We start from the raw sequence: 14789 nt of genomic DNA, 5'->3' as shown, positions 1-14789 counted from the left end.
GCTGGTGCCCTTGGGTAATTTCTTAAACTCTTTGAGCCTCAGTTTCTCATTAATGAGCAGGATACCTACCTAATGAAGATGTGAAGATGAAATGAGAGAATCCATCTAGCTTTAGATGTATTTTCCTACACAGAAATTTCTTGAAAGAATCATCTCCATCGAATACTCCTGCCTAGCATATCATCAGTCAGTGCTCAGCAGAAAACTGTTCCCAACAAAAAAGTGACAGCGACAGCCAATGAGCAGCGGTAGGAATGTGTGCAGTGTCGGAGGCCCCATCTTCAGGGAAGAGTTCGTGTTTGTGAACTCAGTCATCAGTTACTGTCATTCTCTTGGTGCCAGGCCCTGAGCTGGGCTCTGGAAGCATGGAGATGACCCTGAACTGGAGGACCATCGGTGAGGAAGACAGCCAAAACCAGAAAGTTCTAACAGACTGTTCAGAGCCTAACTCGTCTTGTGTTTGTTGTCTATCTTTCCCCTCCCCACTCCCACCTCTCCCCCGGCCCCCAACCCAGTATAAGCTCCATGATAGCACAAACCTCATCTGGATGGTTTTCAGCTGTCTTCACAATGTCCAAAACAATGTCTGAAACACAGAAAGTGCCAAAGAAACATTTGTTGAACGACTGTGTATATGAGCACTAATAATAGAGGCTGTAGAAGTTGCTGTGAGAGCATCAAAGAAGTCTTTGCTAACTCTGTCCTAGGAGTTAGAAGTTTCTCAGCAAGGGCCATTTAAACTGGGCCTTGATGTATGTATAGGAGATCAATAAGTGGAAAAGGAAGTAAAAGGACATCCAGGCGTTGGGGCCAGTTGAAAACATGGAGGTGAGTTCAGGGACCAGTGAGTAATTGAGTGTGACAAGAATGTAGAGTTCAGGGGGGAGGAAGAGTGGAAAGACACAAAGCTGGGGAGATAAGAAGGGCTGTCAAAAAGTCTCCTTATTAAAATCTAACCACCTACCCTGATGTAATACTCTGGAGAGGATAGTGTTTCCAGCCCTCACTGTTGCCCCAGGAAGGCCCCTCCCTTCAAAAGTTAAGGGTCTTATCAGGAAAGGGGTTAAAGATCTAGTAACAAAGATCTAGTACCCACTGAGAAAGGGGACAGTCATACCTCATAGTTCCTAGAGTTGTCTGAAGTTGGGATAAGGGTGGGACAGGGCACCTCCCAGATTTGGGCGAGTGCTACATGCTGCCCCCTTGTGGCCTCAGCAGAATTAAGCAGTAAGGAGGCTGGCCAGGTGGTCTGTTCATAATCCCAGCGGCCTCCAGCCCCCAGCATCGCCTTCTGGGAAAGTTATCCCAACCACCAGCTGTCAACAGACCAGACCTAACTGCTCTACTTATTCCACGTATACTCAAGGCTGGGCCAGTGGGTCTGGGGAGGCAGAGCGAAAGGAGACAGTTCATATTTATAAAGCCCTGTCTCTCTCTCTCTCACACACACACACACACACCACCTTTGGCCAGAAAGCAACTATGTATGCACAGGGGGTCAGGAGACCAATGTTTTGGTTTCAGCTCTACCCCTATTCATGGCATGACCTTGGGCAAGTCACTGCACTTCACTGGGCCTCCTATGTCTCCATCTGTAACACAGGGATCACCATCCCTCTTCCTGTCTCCCCTTGCAGGGTCATTGTGAAGATCATTGGGAGGACAGATGCTGCAAGTGCTAGGAAAAATGTTTAAGAGTGCTCCGGATGTAAGGGGATCGTGCTGGGTATTAGATAGGGGCTCTCTTGGGCAGCACCAAAGTGTTTGTTTACACCCGCATGGGCCCTGCTGGCGGGGAAATTTAAAGGGAACGTGCTCAGTAAGGCAACTGATCGAAACATTTCCAAAATAAGAATGGAAGTCTGCAGGAAAATGGGGACCCATTGACTGGTCTGAAATTTCAGTTATGCTTGGGTTTTCATGAATGGGAGGAAGAGCAGCAAGGTGGGACTGTGCAGTGACCTCAAAATGAGAGGTTAGCCAGGAAACGAAAAGAGCTGAGCTTCTGCCTTTTCTGAGCCCAGCCTCCCTTCTGGGTGCTTCTCATTCACAAGCGCTCTCTTGAATCCTCTCCACGTGGGGCTGGGCACGTGCTGTCAGTGAATTACCTGCATGTCTCACTGAGACGTGTTTGGGTACAGGACAGTGGGAAAGGCCAGATGATCCCCTTCAGAGAAAAGTCCAGGGCTAGAACGAAGGGGGCAGACCTGACTTCTCATGGTGACAGTATCACCTGCTTCATCTACCTTGACGACACTGGAGGGGTACCATGTATCCAAAACCTTACAGCAAGGAACATCTTTGCTTTTGCTAAAGAATGTTATCTTTCTTTGTTTTAGATATGAATCTCTTACCTGGTCCCATCTCTCTTTTTGCCCTGGTGGTCAGGAAGCTCGGGATCGAACGTGAAACCTAATTTTAAGAACTCTGTAGGTCTTTGCAGCCAGAATATTTGTTCTTGTTTTCGATGATCCTGATTTCCTACTCAACAATATTCTTCCTAATTCTCATCTGTCACATTTTTTCACTGTGTATGTTTTCAGTGCAAGCCGTCTTATTTTTTCTTGTGGAGTAAGGTAAGGTACACTTAGGTAAGTAACTGAAAATGAAACAGATGAGACAGATGTCCAAGTGCTTACCATGGTTAACAGTGGGGGATATTCGGTGAGGGAATTATTAGAGCATCAGGGTCAGACTTGAAATAATCGAATATTAAAGCCCCTTCCCTAACCCTGCTTCACACTGTAAGAGTCCCCCAAAGAAGGGAGTTGCCTAAGGTTTTATGACATATTACTGACTGAGAAGACATCAGTACTTTTCCTGGCAGCCAGTTCTCTGCTCTTCCCATGACCACAGGCCTCATTCTAGCTGTAAATGGCATGGTGAGGGGAAGACGGCTCACCGCTGGCCTCTACGGCCAACAGAGGCCGTGAAGAAGTGGAATGCTCCTTCTGTTCTCCATACTTTCAAGCCCTGGCTGTAGAACCCTTCTGACCTGCTGGCTGACAAGGGGCTTGGGCTACCCTCCATGGCAGATGCCATCCATGCCTTTGGTAATGGGCATGGCTACAGCAGGCAGCTCAGAGTGCCAGCCTGTGCCGAGACAGGAGTGGAGGGACGTACTCGAGTCCTTGCTTAAGGACAGAGAAAGCTTTCTCCATGAGAGATGCTCTCTTCACCCTCGGCCAAGGACACAGGCTGAATCTGGCCCATGTGTCATACGTAGTCCAGGAAATAAGGCAGGCAGGCAACTCTGAGCAGTAAACGTTCTGATGAACGTTTAAAAAATGAACTTCATTTTTTAAATCAGCTGAAGATCTCAATTTGAATCAGACATGCAGCTCAAGTTCCCTTTGCTTTGGACATCCTCCCTCCTCACAAGGGTGTTCCCCTCCTTCACAGACACCCAACCTGAGGGCAGACGAACCTTTCTAAGCCTTTCCCAAGCAAAGTGGTCCCATGAATGTCCCCAGACACAGAAACCCAGACTCCAAATGATCTAAAATGAGATTTATTGCATTTCATGCAGTTTGAAGTCCATGCAGCAAAGGAGACTAGCATAATTTTTAATGCATTTAAAAATAAAATAAAATTAAAACTGGGGGGTGGGGGGCAAATACACAAAGTCCTAGTCTCCTTGAGTCCCTGGAAGAGAAGGGTTTGGGAATGAAACCATCCACTCCCCATGGCAAATGAGTCTCTTAAATGCATGGAATGTTTCCATGGCCTCTGATGCAAATCTACAGAGCTCTGGGGCAAGAGCAGGGGCGCGGGGAGAGGAGCACTAGTGAAAAAGAAGCTACACACGGTCACCTAATTCACCTGAGGGCAGAACAAGGTGGTAAATCCTGGGTCAGCAGCTGTTCCAAGAGTCAGGAGATTACATACACCCCTGAGGAGATTTGCTCCTAAAAGAAGTGGCAGTAAGAACCAAAAAAAGAGAAACAAAAGAAATATTTCTTCAACCACACTCTTCAAGAAAATGCCATAAATATGTTATTTATTATTTTCATTTCATAGCATTGGACACACAGCTCAACATATTGAAATATTGATTCCGTGGAGGAAAAAAAAGGGAAAAAGGAAATAAAAAATATTGCATCTTTCTGTTGTGGAGAATCTCTGCCCCCAGGCGTCGGGCGTAGTGCACCAGTGTCCTAGCCTGCAGGAGGCGCTGAGGTCGGCAGGGTCCTCTGGGGAGGGAGGCTGTGCCCATTGCCCGGGGCTGTATGGCAAAAATTGTGTTGGGTGTCCTTGGCCTTGCCAGCTCAGGCCCTCAGTCGCCGGTCACCTGGGGGGCCTGCCCGTCGGAGGGCTGGTTGGCTGACTGGATGAACATGGGTTGGGCGAGGTCCTGGCCGGCAGGCATGGTGACTTGCTGGATCTGGTAGAGCTGCTGCGAGGGGTGGAGAGGAGAGAGTGAGGTCACCCCTGGGAGAGGGGCATGCAGCTCCCTATGGGCCTCGAGTTGGTTGGGGGCCCCAGATACCTCAACCACCACCCATTGCAAGGCGTCAGAGGGAGGAGGGGAAGTGGAGTTCTGCTGTGGTTGGGAGCAGCAGACACAGGAGGCACCAGCCCGGTGAGAGGGGGTATGTGTGGTGGGCGGGGAAGAGGTGCAGGGAGTTGCATTTCCTGTGGCTTTCACTTCTCTGGGCTCTGCCTCTCCCGTTAGCTCAGAGCCTCGAGCTTGCTGCACGCTGTTCCTCTGTGACAAACACAAGCAATTCGAACCACTGTACCAGCAGCTTGGAAGTCAGCATTTCCCCAACTCAGTAATCCTCACTGGCAGGGGCAGTAGGGATTACCCCTTCTCCTCTTTTCCTCAGAATATCTGGCTCAGGCTGAGGCTACGCCGAATCTCCATCTCCTGCATGGGCCCTGACGGGGAGGCAGGTCACCTGGGATTAAATGCTTACTACAGCGAAGACCCGCGAAGAGGCTCGCGTAGCCACTACGGAAGGTTAGGGCCAACTGGACGTGATTTCTCAGGTGTTTCCAAAAGAAACCAAAAGCTAAGACCCCCTGCCACAGCAGCCCTGGCATGTGAGCCTGGCATCTGGTGCTGGCAGAAGCCAGAGTTGGGTCCTGATGCCAGTTCCTCTCCTTTCTGGGCAGCAGAGAACATAGGCTTAGGCATGTCATCCTATCATGTCCTCAGGGGTCTCTGGCAAGATAGTGCGAAGGGCAAGGGGGCCGGCAAAGGGAAGATCCCTTCCTCACGAGCTTAGAATTACTGAATTCCAGGCACCTAGAGAGCTTGCGAGGTCACATGTTCTCTGCGTTTCAACTAATCCATGCGATTAAAAAGAGCGTGGCTTAGAGAAAAACTATTCTTAAAGAAAGGAAACAGGAGACCTGCATGCTAGTCCTGGTTCTGCAATGAACAGCTAAGCAAGCACAGACAAGGCACTTCCCACCTCCAGGGCTCAGTTCACTCATCTGTAAAACGGGGACTGGGGCTACATAATGTCTAGGATTATTGTCAACTCCCACCAAGTCTATAAATCTAGAGGATAGGCAAGACTGTTGTTTCAACAATTTCTGTCCACTCACTGTCAACAGATGATGGGACAGTTGCCCTAGCCATCCAAACCCACAGGTATCACCTGCTACCCTGTCACAACTCCTCACCCTCTGCTCCTGCCTAGGCTGGGTGTCCTACCTGTCCATCCGTGAACTGGCTGAACTGCTGCTGTCCTTGCTGGACCTCTGTCTGTGTGATCTGTAGGAATCAAGACGGCAAAGTAGGCAGATCAGCTGCAGGGTCTGGTCCACTAGTCCACCAGCCCACCAGCCAGGAGAGGGTCGTGAAGATCAAAAGGACAATGCACATAAAGTGCCCAGAATGAGGCCTGGCACAGAACAGGGGCTTGATGAGTAGCAGGAAAACAAGGGTCCCTCCCCACCCCCTAGCACAGACAGCTACTCAGAGTTGGCACCATACAGAGGACCCCGGAGCATGCAATATTCAACTTCTGCAACCATCTCTCTTAATGTCCACCTAACTACCCCCCGCCCCACCGAAACCAGCCCCTTGCTAAGAAAGTCTTTCTGGGGCCTGAGGCTCAAGTCAAACAAAAACACCTAGCTCCTAGGTACTGACAGGACAGGGCATAACATTTATGGTTTAGGCAGAAACCCTAAGAGTCTGTCTTTCAACCAGTGAAGGCAGATTGCAAAACACTGGGCAAAGTGGCGAGTGGTCCCTTTCATGCTTGGAAGGTGGGCTCCAAACCAAACCCGTATCACCCAGATTATCTGACTGGAATATGAAACACCCTGGCGAGCAGGTGGCCTTGGCCCTGGAAGCCCTTGTGGCAGACCTATGAAGTACTTTTTCCGAGAGAGGCCACGTGCAACCCTCTGGGCCAAGGCGGGGGTGGGGGGGCGGGGGTAAGGAAAACATTTATCACATGTACTTAAAATCTTATGTGGGCATTTTAAATACATTTTAAAGGAAATTTACAGACATGGAGAACTGCATCATATAATGCCAGTTGCTGCAGACAGCTTGGTAGACTAGAAAAAAGACTGAAGAATGTCTGTGTGCGTATATGTTATCTATGGAACATTTGACTAGCTAATGTTTTCTGTGTACCTTCTCCTGGAATCATCACAGCCACCCTGCAAGGTAAGGACTGTCTTCTCGAGTGTCCTCACAATGGGCCAAAAACAACCCATCGGGTCTACCCATGAAGCTATGAGGAAAACAAGGGGACAGGTATGAAAGGGCTTCATGAGGGTTTCTTGCTAGTGTTCTTTGTTTTGGGTCTTTCTCCGCCCACCTGCTTGAGGGCAGGAGCTAAGTTTTGTCTATCTCAGTGCAAAGTAAGTATTGAAGAAATATCTGCAGAATAAATGAATGATCCTGAGACAAATGGAAAATATGTGTCATAGATGAGAAGGTTTTAACTGTGCCCTGTGGCCAGCAGGATTGCCCTTCACATCAGTTGAGAAGAGTTTCATTCACCTTTAAATTCCATTTACACGTTAACATTCATTCAACAAACGTTTACTGAGCACCTACGAAGTGCCACGTTGTTATAATTACAATCTGTTGTTACACAGACTCCGTCCTCAGGCACCCTCTTCTTGCTTCACTCCTTCCTCTCTATACACCCAACTTTCCCCACTTTCTGGCTTTAGTTCCTGGTCTCAAAACTGACCTCTGGGGAACCAAGAACTCTTCCTTCTCATTTCCTCCCACCCTGTGCCATAGAAAGTTTCTGGATCCCAGGCTAGAATCTTACAAGTTTTTTTTTTAAAAAAAAAAAAAAAAAAGAGGGGTACACTAAAGGGTGGGACCAATCTTGAGATCTGATTCCACGTCAATGAGCCCCAGGAAATTAGGGAAAAGCCCATATTCTTATGCAAGCCAAGGAATGGGTTTAGAGTGGGCCTTTAAAGATCCCAGAGACTACATGGAACTCAGAAGCCCTGCTTTTGGCTCATTCCTCATATTTTCCCAAATGAGATCTTTGGAGACCTGCTCTACAAACTCAGCTCTGTCACCACTGTCAATAGATACATCACCAAAATGCAACTGGGCCAGACGAGTCCAGCTCTTTAATGATCGCTTCTTTTTTTGGGTCTGAGGCAAAAGAATTGATTAACAATGCCTCCCCTTGTCCAGCATCCCCGTCCCCTGCAAATAATACCCCCATCCCCCAATCCCCAAGCCCAGGGAGGCAGCCCCCTCGGCACCTGTGGCTCAGCCTTCAGTATCTCAGGGCATGAGAGGAGATGAGGAGGGCAGTCTCTGGTTAGGGGTGCATGAGAAGGTAGAAGTAAAAACCTAAGTAGCTTTCCAAGGGGCACAGGAGGCGCCAGATCACAACAGTCATCAGGTTTAAAGATGGAAACTCAGCCTGACGATGAGGCAGTCTGTCAGAAGGCTTCCTCCAGTCAGACCTGCGCACACACACACTGGGCTTTCTTCAAGTATCCTTGAGGCTTCCCCTGCCTTGAGCTTCCTTGTCGCTCAAGAGCACGATGGTAAGAGACACACTTTGAATCCAATCCTCCGATAAACCCCATCTGTCCCTTGGGGTGCAGAACAGACGTGCGGGGGGTGGAGGCGGCTCTTGCTGAAGGATGAGGTGGCGAGAGTTGTGTGCTGAGCACTTTGTCAGAAGCCAGCTCCAGCTGGTTCCCAACTCAAGCCCTGAATCTCTGCAGCACATACCTGTTGAGCATTGGTGGCAAGCGTCTGGATCTGTCCCTGCACAACCTGGGTGCCTGATACAGGCTGGGCTAAGCGAATATACTGCAGCTGGCCGGCATTCAGCTGCACCTAGGCAGGGGCAGAGACAAACAAACCACCGGAGACTGAATGCAACCTCAAACAAGCAAACTTTCCACGACAAGAAATGGGGACTGTCCGCTACCCGTCCCCACCCCGACCCCTCCAAAAAGGCCGACCCTGAAAAGTTCCTTTTTAACAGAAACCCAAACAAGCAAAACCATAATATCCCTACCCCGTAAGTCACACAACACAAAAGAGAATAAGTTCCTTGAATGGACTTGGGGGAAAATTCCCAGAGGATCTTGTCATATATGTGAGGACAGCACGGCTGGACCCTCAACATTCACTGGCTCTTAGCCATTTGCTCACAGTTTATGTTAAGATTTGATGCCAAAGACTGTCTGACATTATCGCAACGCTTATACCTTAAGTGTGGGGCCTTTCTCCCCTCCGTCTCCACCCTTCCCCACCCCTGTCCCCGGGACGGCTGATCTAATACTGAGAAGAGCCCCGGAGTCTGCCAGAAGTAACCAAAGCCGATGGCCATCACTCCGCACCACAGCCCTAGAACTGCCCAGCCCCATGCTGCACATCTTGGAAGAGAAAGCTGGCCCGCTTTACTATCTCCGTCCCCAAGAGCCAGGACCAATAGGGGTCTGTGGGACTTTTAGGATCCTTGGTGTTCAGCACTAGCTTCTGGCCAAATACCTCCCAAAGGGAAGCTGAATCAATAAACCTTTCACATAAAACCCCATCGTCGGAAACCAAAGCTACAAAAATGCCCTTAAAGTCCCTCATGCTTATGATTAAGTCTCAGCTAATACAATAATACCACATGCTGCATTTAATTGTGTGCTAAAAGCCTTAACTCAGGCTCTTAATGCTACAGCATAGCACGAAAGCATTAGTGAGTGCTTCGAGCATGGGGATGAGGAGAGGACCAATCAGCAGAGAAAAGAGTCAGCAAAGGAGGACTCCGGACAGTCACACTCAGGATGTGGGGAATGAAGGCGGCTCCAGGAGGACCAGCAGATTTGGTCTCTCTCTATCTGGAGGCCCAGACACCACCCTCCCTAGCTGCCTAGCCTGCTTTGCTTGTAAGGGTGAGCTTCTTGAAGGTAACAGGCAAGTCATGCCTCTTTGTCCGGGAGCAAAATTTCCCCTTGCCTTCAAGAGCTAACTTCATTGCAGGGGCTTTTACTTCCGTGAGGAAAATGCTGACAGGAGGAAGCTTCTGCATGCAGTGTTAAATCAAACTGCTTCCCTGAAACTTCAGACTCAATGAGGATTTGAACCACCAAGAAAAGACTAACACTGAAGTTCCTGGTAGAACGTTCCAGAATTGTCCGCTTAAGGCAAGATGGAGGGACACAAAATCTAAACCCGTTAATAATCTGGTTCAAAGGAGACAGGGCAAGGTATTGTGACCTGTAGTCATTTCTCTCCTGAGAACACGCCAAGAGGAGCTGCTGGGAAGTTGTGATGCCAAGCCTAAACTCCCCACTACATCCCACAGTGCGGCTTCCAGGCAACATTAAGTTGCTTATGGGGAGGAAGACAGCTGGGTGGAGGCTTGGGAAACCTCATCTGCCGAGACAGATGGTGGCTGGTACCAGGAGTCACCAGAACTCCTGCTGAGGAACATGGGATGAGAGACCGAAGCCTTGTCCCAGGAGTGGGGGAAGGTATACTGCTGGCCATAGGGATTTTACATTTCCCAGCTGGGAAGAGCTCTTTTGCAGAAACTCAAATGTGACTGAAAAGCTGTGAGCCAAACAGTTCCAAGCAGTTCTTAGAAGCAAGCTCTTCTTTCAGGCTTGTGTTTAGGTACTGGTGATGCTCTGCCCTTCAGTCCTCTACCACAAGGGTAGGCCTGGGGACGCTCACACCTTTTTAAAATTACAGAGCAAAGAAGCCTACCCCCTGGGCTTTCAAAAGAGGAGCAAAGCTTCCTTCCTAAAGGTCATCACTAATACGAGCGCTCTGGTGAGTTTAGAAATGCAGACTCCTGCAGAAGGTATACAGTGAAGACCAGGTCCTAAATTCTGCAACAAGTCTTCTGTGCCCCAGAGGCTTTAAAAGACTCAAGTTAAAGTTACTACAGGGCTTCCCTCGTGGCGCAGTGGTTGGGAGTCTGCCTGCCAATGCAGGGGACACGGGTTCGAGCCCTGGTCCGGGAAGATCCCACATGCCGCGGAGCAACTAAGCCCGTGAGCCACAACTACTGAGCCCGCGCTCTAGAGCCCGCGAGCCACAACTACTGAGCCCACGTGCCACAACTACTGAAGCCCACGTGCCTAGAGCCCGTGCTCCACAACAGGAGAAGCCACCGCAATGAGAAGCCCGTGCACTGCAACGAAGAGTAGCCCCCGCTCTCCACAATCAGAGAAAAGCCCATGCGCAGCAACAAAGACCCAATGCAGCCAAAAACAATAAATAAATAAAATAAATTTATTAAAAAAAAAAAAGTTACTACAAAGTGTGAACTCTTCTCTGGCTTAGCTGAACTTGTTTTGGTGCCCCCACATGCAAAAATGAGAACCATTTGTGAGAGAAGTCATGGGCTGGTGGCTGCAAGGAATCTGGAATTGATGGGGGTGTGTGTGTGTGGCGTCACCACCCCCAGCCCCAGGCAGTGGGGGAAGGAAAGGGAGGGGGGAAAGGGAGATGGAGCGGGGGATGGGAGGGGGAGAGAGAGATGAAAAGGGAAGAGGTAAACAGAGGGATGCACACACACCCCTTTCCTAAGCTTTCTCCTGGCCTATTACTCTGTTAAGAAGAACAGTCCCCAAAACAGAGTTGAGGATACTTTCTGAACTTTCTTCAAAAAGGAAGTAGTTAACCAAGTCCAAGTGAGTTTCTGTATCTGCCTACATTTCATTTACAATAGGAAGGGCAAGGGGCAGGAACAGGTCTGCTCCATGTCACTCATTTTCCACATTTTTTTGTGGCAAATTGACCAATGAATAGATGGCAAGTGTTAAGACAAGGACCTTTTTTTTTTTTTTCCACCAAAGAACAAGTACAAGTGAAAAAGCCAACAAATCTAAGAAATGAAATCCCTCAAGGCACACAGGAAGTAGCAGTCCACAGTGAAGGAATGGGTAAGTTAAATGAAAGCCAAAAATACACTTTGCTGCAGGCTCCACTGGGAACTGACTCATGAATATGCAACAAGTGTATTTATGGCCTTCTCTATACACCTCCCTCTTATTCTCTGCAAATCAAAAGACAGGACTAGGACTGCCTCACAGGGCCTTTGGGCCTTGGCACAGAATAGTGGTTACAATGATTTCTCTGCGTAGGCCGAGTGAGGGGAAATGGAGAGGAGCTGCCCCATCGTGGTGAGCCCGAACCTGGATTAAAGGAAAGCAGGGCGTGTACAGTGAAGCAAGTTGTGGTTTGGGGTAATGGGAATATAGGTTTATAACAAAGTGTGTGTGTGTGTGTGTGCGTGTGTGTGAAATCTTTAACTATTTCCTGTTATACTGTTGAGCAAAGTGCCACGCAGACCTTAAGGCAGGGCAGGACTTACCGGGATCTGCTGGATCTCTCCTGTGTTCGTAATGATCTGCTGCATCACCTGCATGGTCTGTCCAGTGCCACTCTGGGCCTGCTGGGCTTGACCCTGCGGCTGGGCCTGGACAATCTGCACCTGCTGACCTTCTCCAACCTGCATGGTCACGGGTGTGGTCTGGAAGGAAGAGTCATGAGAAAGCTGACTGAGCTCCAGCCCAGAGCCATTAGGCCTACCAAGGGGTTAATAACGAGCAGTTCACCGGGAGCAAACCCCCTCCATGGATGCCTGACCTCATCGCAACACTAACAATACTCAACCTACAGAGTCCTTTGGGCTCAGAGCACTGTTCAAGTCACTCTCCAAAATAAAAGACAGGAAGGCCAAACGGATTTTTAGACTCAGAGTACAGAATATTTGCCTTGGCCCCGAATACCTCTATGCTTCAAACGTTTCAACTCTTCACAGCCCCTTCAATGATAGAAAGGCACATACGGTACAAGAGAATCAAAAGCAACCACGATAATTTGCCTGAGACATGGCTGAAGCCAAGTCTGGAGCAGGTGAGTTTAGAGGGCAAACTAAATGGAAAGTGGGATCAGTATGGGTTAACTAAGCTCAGGACCCTGGGCTCCTTCTCAGGCATGCAGGACACTGGAAGAAACACAAAGGGCACACTGGCTTTCACCCCCATTCAAGCAGCAGAGCGACTCCAGCCCACTCTGGCCAGCCAGCTGCTCTGGATCACAGCACTGCTTTCCACGGGCGAGGCAAACACCCTTAAGACCTGGACACTGTTAAGACCTGGACCTTAACTAGGGCTACCCGTAAGTAACGGAATTTAATAAAGCCAGACTTCTAACTTTCTAGAAACAGGAATCGCAGATTTAAGGAATTTCTGTCGAATGTATATGAAGATTCTGTGTTTCACACACACTTAGAGGACTGCCCAATGAAACTTGCTCCTTTGAGAGACAGCAGATTCAAACTGTCAAAAGGATCAGTCATTTCTTTTAATCTCAAAACTTTAGCCCTAGATGTGACCATTACAGATCCCAGCATATCTTGTTCATCTGGCAGTGGTGCTAGTGGAGCCTTTTAACCACACCTGCACCCCAACCCCTCACTTTGGATATGATTTCTCCCCACTCTGAATTAAGAATCACCTCTTAAGACAACTCTGAGAGTCTTAATGAATCCTGGGCTTCAATCGATGCTGTTATTCTGATGCTCTCACTTTCTGACTGCACAGGTCTACTCTGCATCTAAAGTTACAAGGGAAGGGGATATGTTCTGAGAACTGTAGATGGGACTCAAGGGATTATTAGGTAAGGAGAAATTACTACAAACTGCAAGAGGGTAGGGAAGAAAGATGACAGAGGGCAATACATGCAGTGGGTTAGGTCAACAGGAAACACCTCCTATACTCACACCATGATTTCCAACTCAGCCTGTTCCCCAAACCTCCAGTAATAAATGTTTCCAATTTTATGACAGAAAACACAGGATTCACTTTAACAAATTACGCTTTTCTTCCAACTTTAATAGGTATTGGTCCTGCAAAGGTATCTGAACTCAATTTGAAACAACGATTCCTGTAGGTCCGGGGAGGTGTGACACAGCACAAGGCCACCCTGAACCAGCCAGACAGCGAAACAACAGGAGATGCTGGGAGGAACCAACTTCACCACCCTCACAAGCCTTATCAGCTCCAAGCTGAGCAAGTCTGGGGTGGCAAAGATGAGGTAGGTGAAATTCTCGCTGACTAAAAAAAATGCATACTGCCAACTCATCACTGTACTACCAACTCAATTTTCCCAAGAGGATTTCCAAGGTATTTCTAAATTATTTCAGGAAAACGAGGGCTCGTGTTAGCATGGCAGATGTCAAATCACATATGGCATGCCCTGCTGTCGGGGCACAACAGCCATGAGCTTCTTAGAATGGCCAGCCAATCAGAGCCAGCTCTTGGCAGACTCCCTTGAAGTTTGCTTTGTACAGGGATAAGCCTTTGGCAGGTAAAGCTCTCACCACTGCAGAGGCACAAGCATTAGCCAAAGAAAGTCCCTCAGGCATCATGGTGCAGCGGATGCCTTGAGGCAGGGACTGGGCTGTGATCATCTTTAAACCCCGTCTGCCTAAGACTGTGTCTTGCAAAGAGCAAGCACTCAATAAATTTCTGTTACATGGATAAGAAAATGGGCAGGGAATAAATCCTAAAATCATAGTAATATTTAAATCTACCCCTGTCCCAACCTTTTTTTCTTTAGGCAAACCCAGCTCCTTACTAGAATACACATGGCTGTTTGGGATGTGTCCTCTGCCTATCTTTTCAACTTGCCTAGACGTTCCGCTATGCTGACTGTACCCTCCCCTCCTACCATTTTCCCCGTGCTGTTTCTCACCTCCAAGCCTTTGCTCGTGCTGTGCCCTCTCCTGGGAAAGCCCTCCTTCCCTCTTTATTTGATTCATTTCCATTGTTCCCTCTAAGACTCATATTATTCCCTTCAGGGAACTTTCTCTGACATCTCCTTCCACCTCCCTCACATCTTTGTTAGGTACCCACTTTGAAGTGCTCCCATAACACCCTCTACACAATCCTAAGAATATCTTATACTTCCCACGTGGCAAGTGGTATAACCTTCAAGTATTTGTAGCCCCAACTAGATTCTTGAATTCTTTAAAATAGGGACTGTTTTATCCATGCTTGTGTCCCCAACACATAGCATTGGACTTTATCTAAGAGGATGTTCAATGTTTGATGAATAAATAAATTAATGATTGGCAGGGAATTTGGAGTCAGAGCTCAGGAAACATAGTTCTCCCTAGGGGCAGGACAGGGATAAAGATGCAGACGTACAGAATGGACCTGAGGACACGGGGGTGGCGGGGAAGCTGGGACGAAGTGAGAGTAGCATTGACATATATACACTACCAAATATAGATAGCTAGTGGGAAGCAGCCGCATAGCACAGGGAGATCAGCTCCGTGCTTTGTGACCACCTAGAGGGGTGGGAAAGGGAG

The 14789-nt window shown here is 48.5% G+C and overlaps 1 protein-coding gene across 6 annotated transcripts in view; it reads right to left on the bottom strand.

Moving 5' to 3' along the window:
* Window positions 1-3973: 3973 nt before the first annotated feature.
* Window positions 3974-14789, bottom strand: part of NFYC (nuclear transcription factor Y subunit gamma) — a 63310-nt gene continuing 52494 nt past the window's right edge. For 5 of the 6 annotated variants that reach the window (XM_067725686.1, XM_067725683.1, XM_067725685.1 and 2 more), the window contains exons 7-10: window positions 11784-11942; window positions 8189-8296; window positions 5666-5725; window positions 3974-4708 (exon numbers count right to left, since the gene is read on the bottom strand). In XM_067725686.1, coding sequence (XP_067581787.1) covers window positions 4277-4708; window positions 5666-5725; window positions 8189-8296; window positions 11784-11942 — 759 coding nt within the window. In that variant the 3' untranslated portion in view covers window positions 3974-4276. The remainder of the gene's footprint in view (window positions 4709-5665; window positions 5726-8188; window positions 8297-11783; window positions 11943-14789) is intronic. The other variant, XM_067725689.1, reaches the window with a different exon arrangement.

This window comes from Pseudorca crassidens, chromosome 2, assembly GCF_039906515.1.
Source record: "Pseudorca crassidens isolate mPseCra1 chromosome 2, mPseCra1.hap1, whole genome shotgun sequence".
Taxonomy (NCBI): Eukaryota; Metazoa; Chordata; class Mammalia; order Artiodactyla; family Delphinidae; genus Pseudorca; species Pseudorca crassidens.
This window is presented reverse-complemented; position numbering and strand designations above follow the sequence as displayed.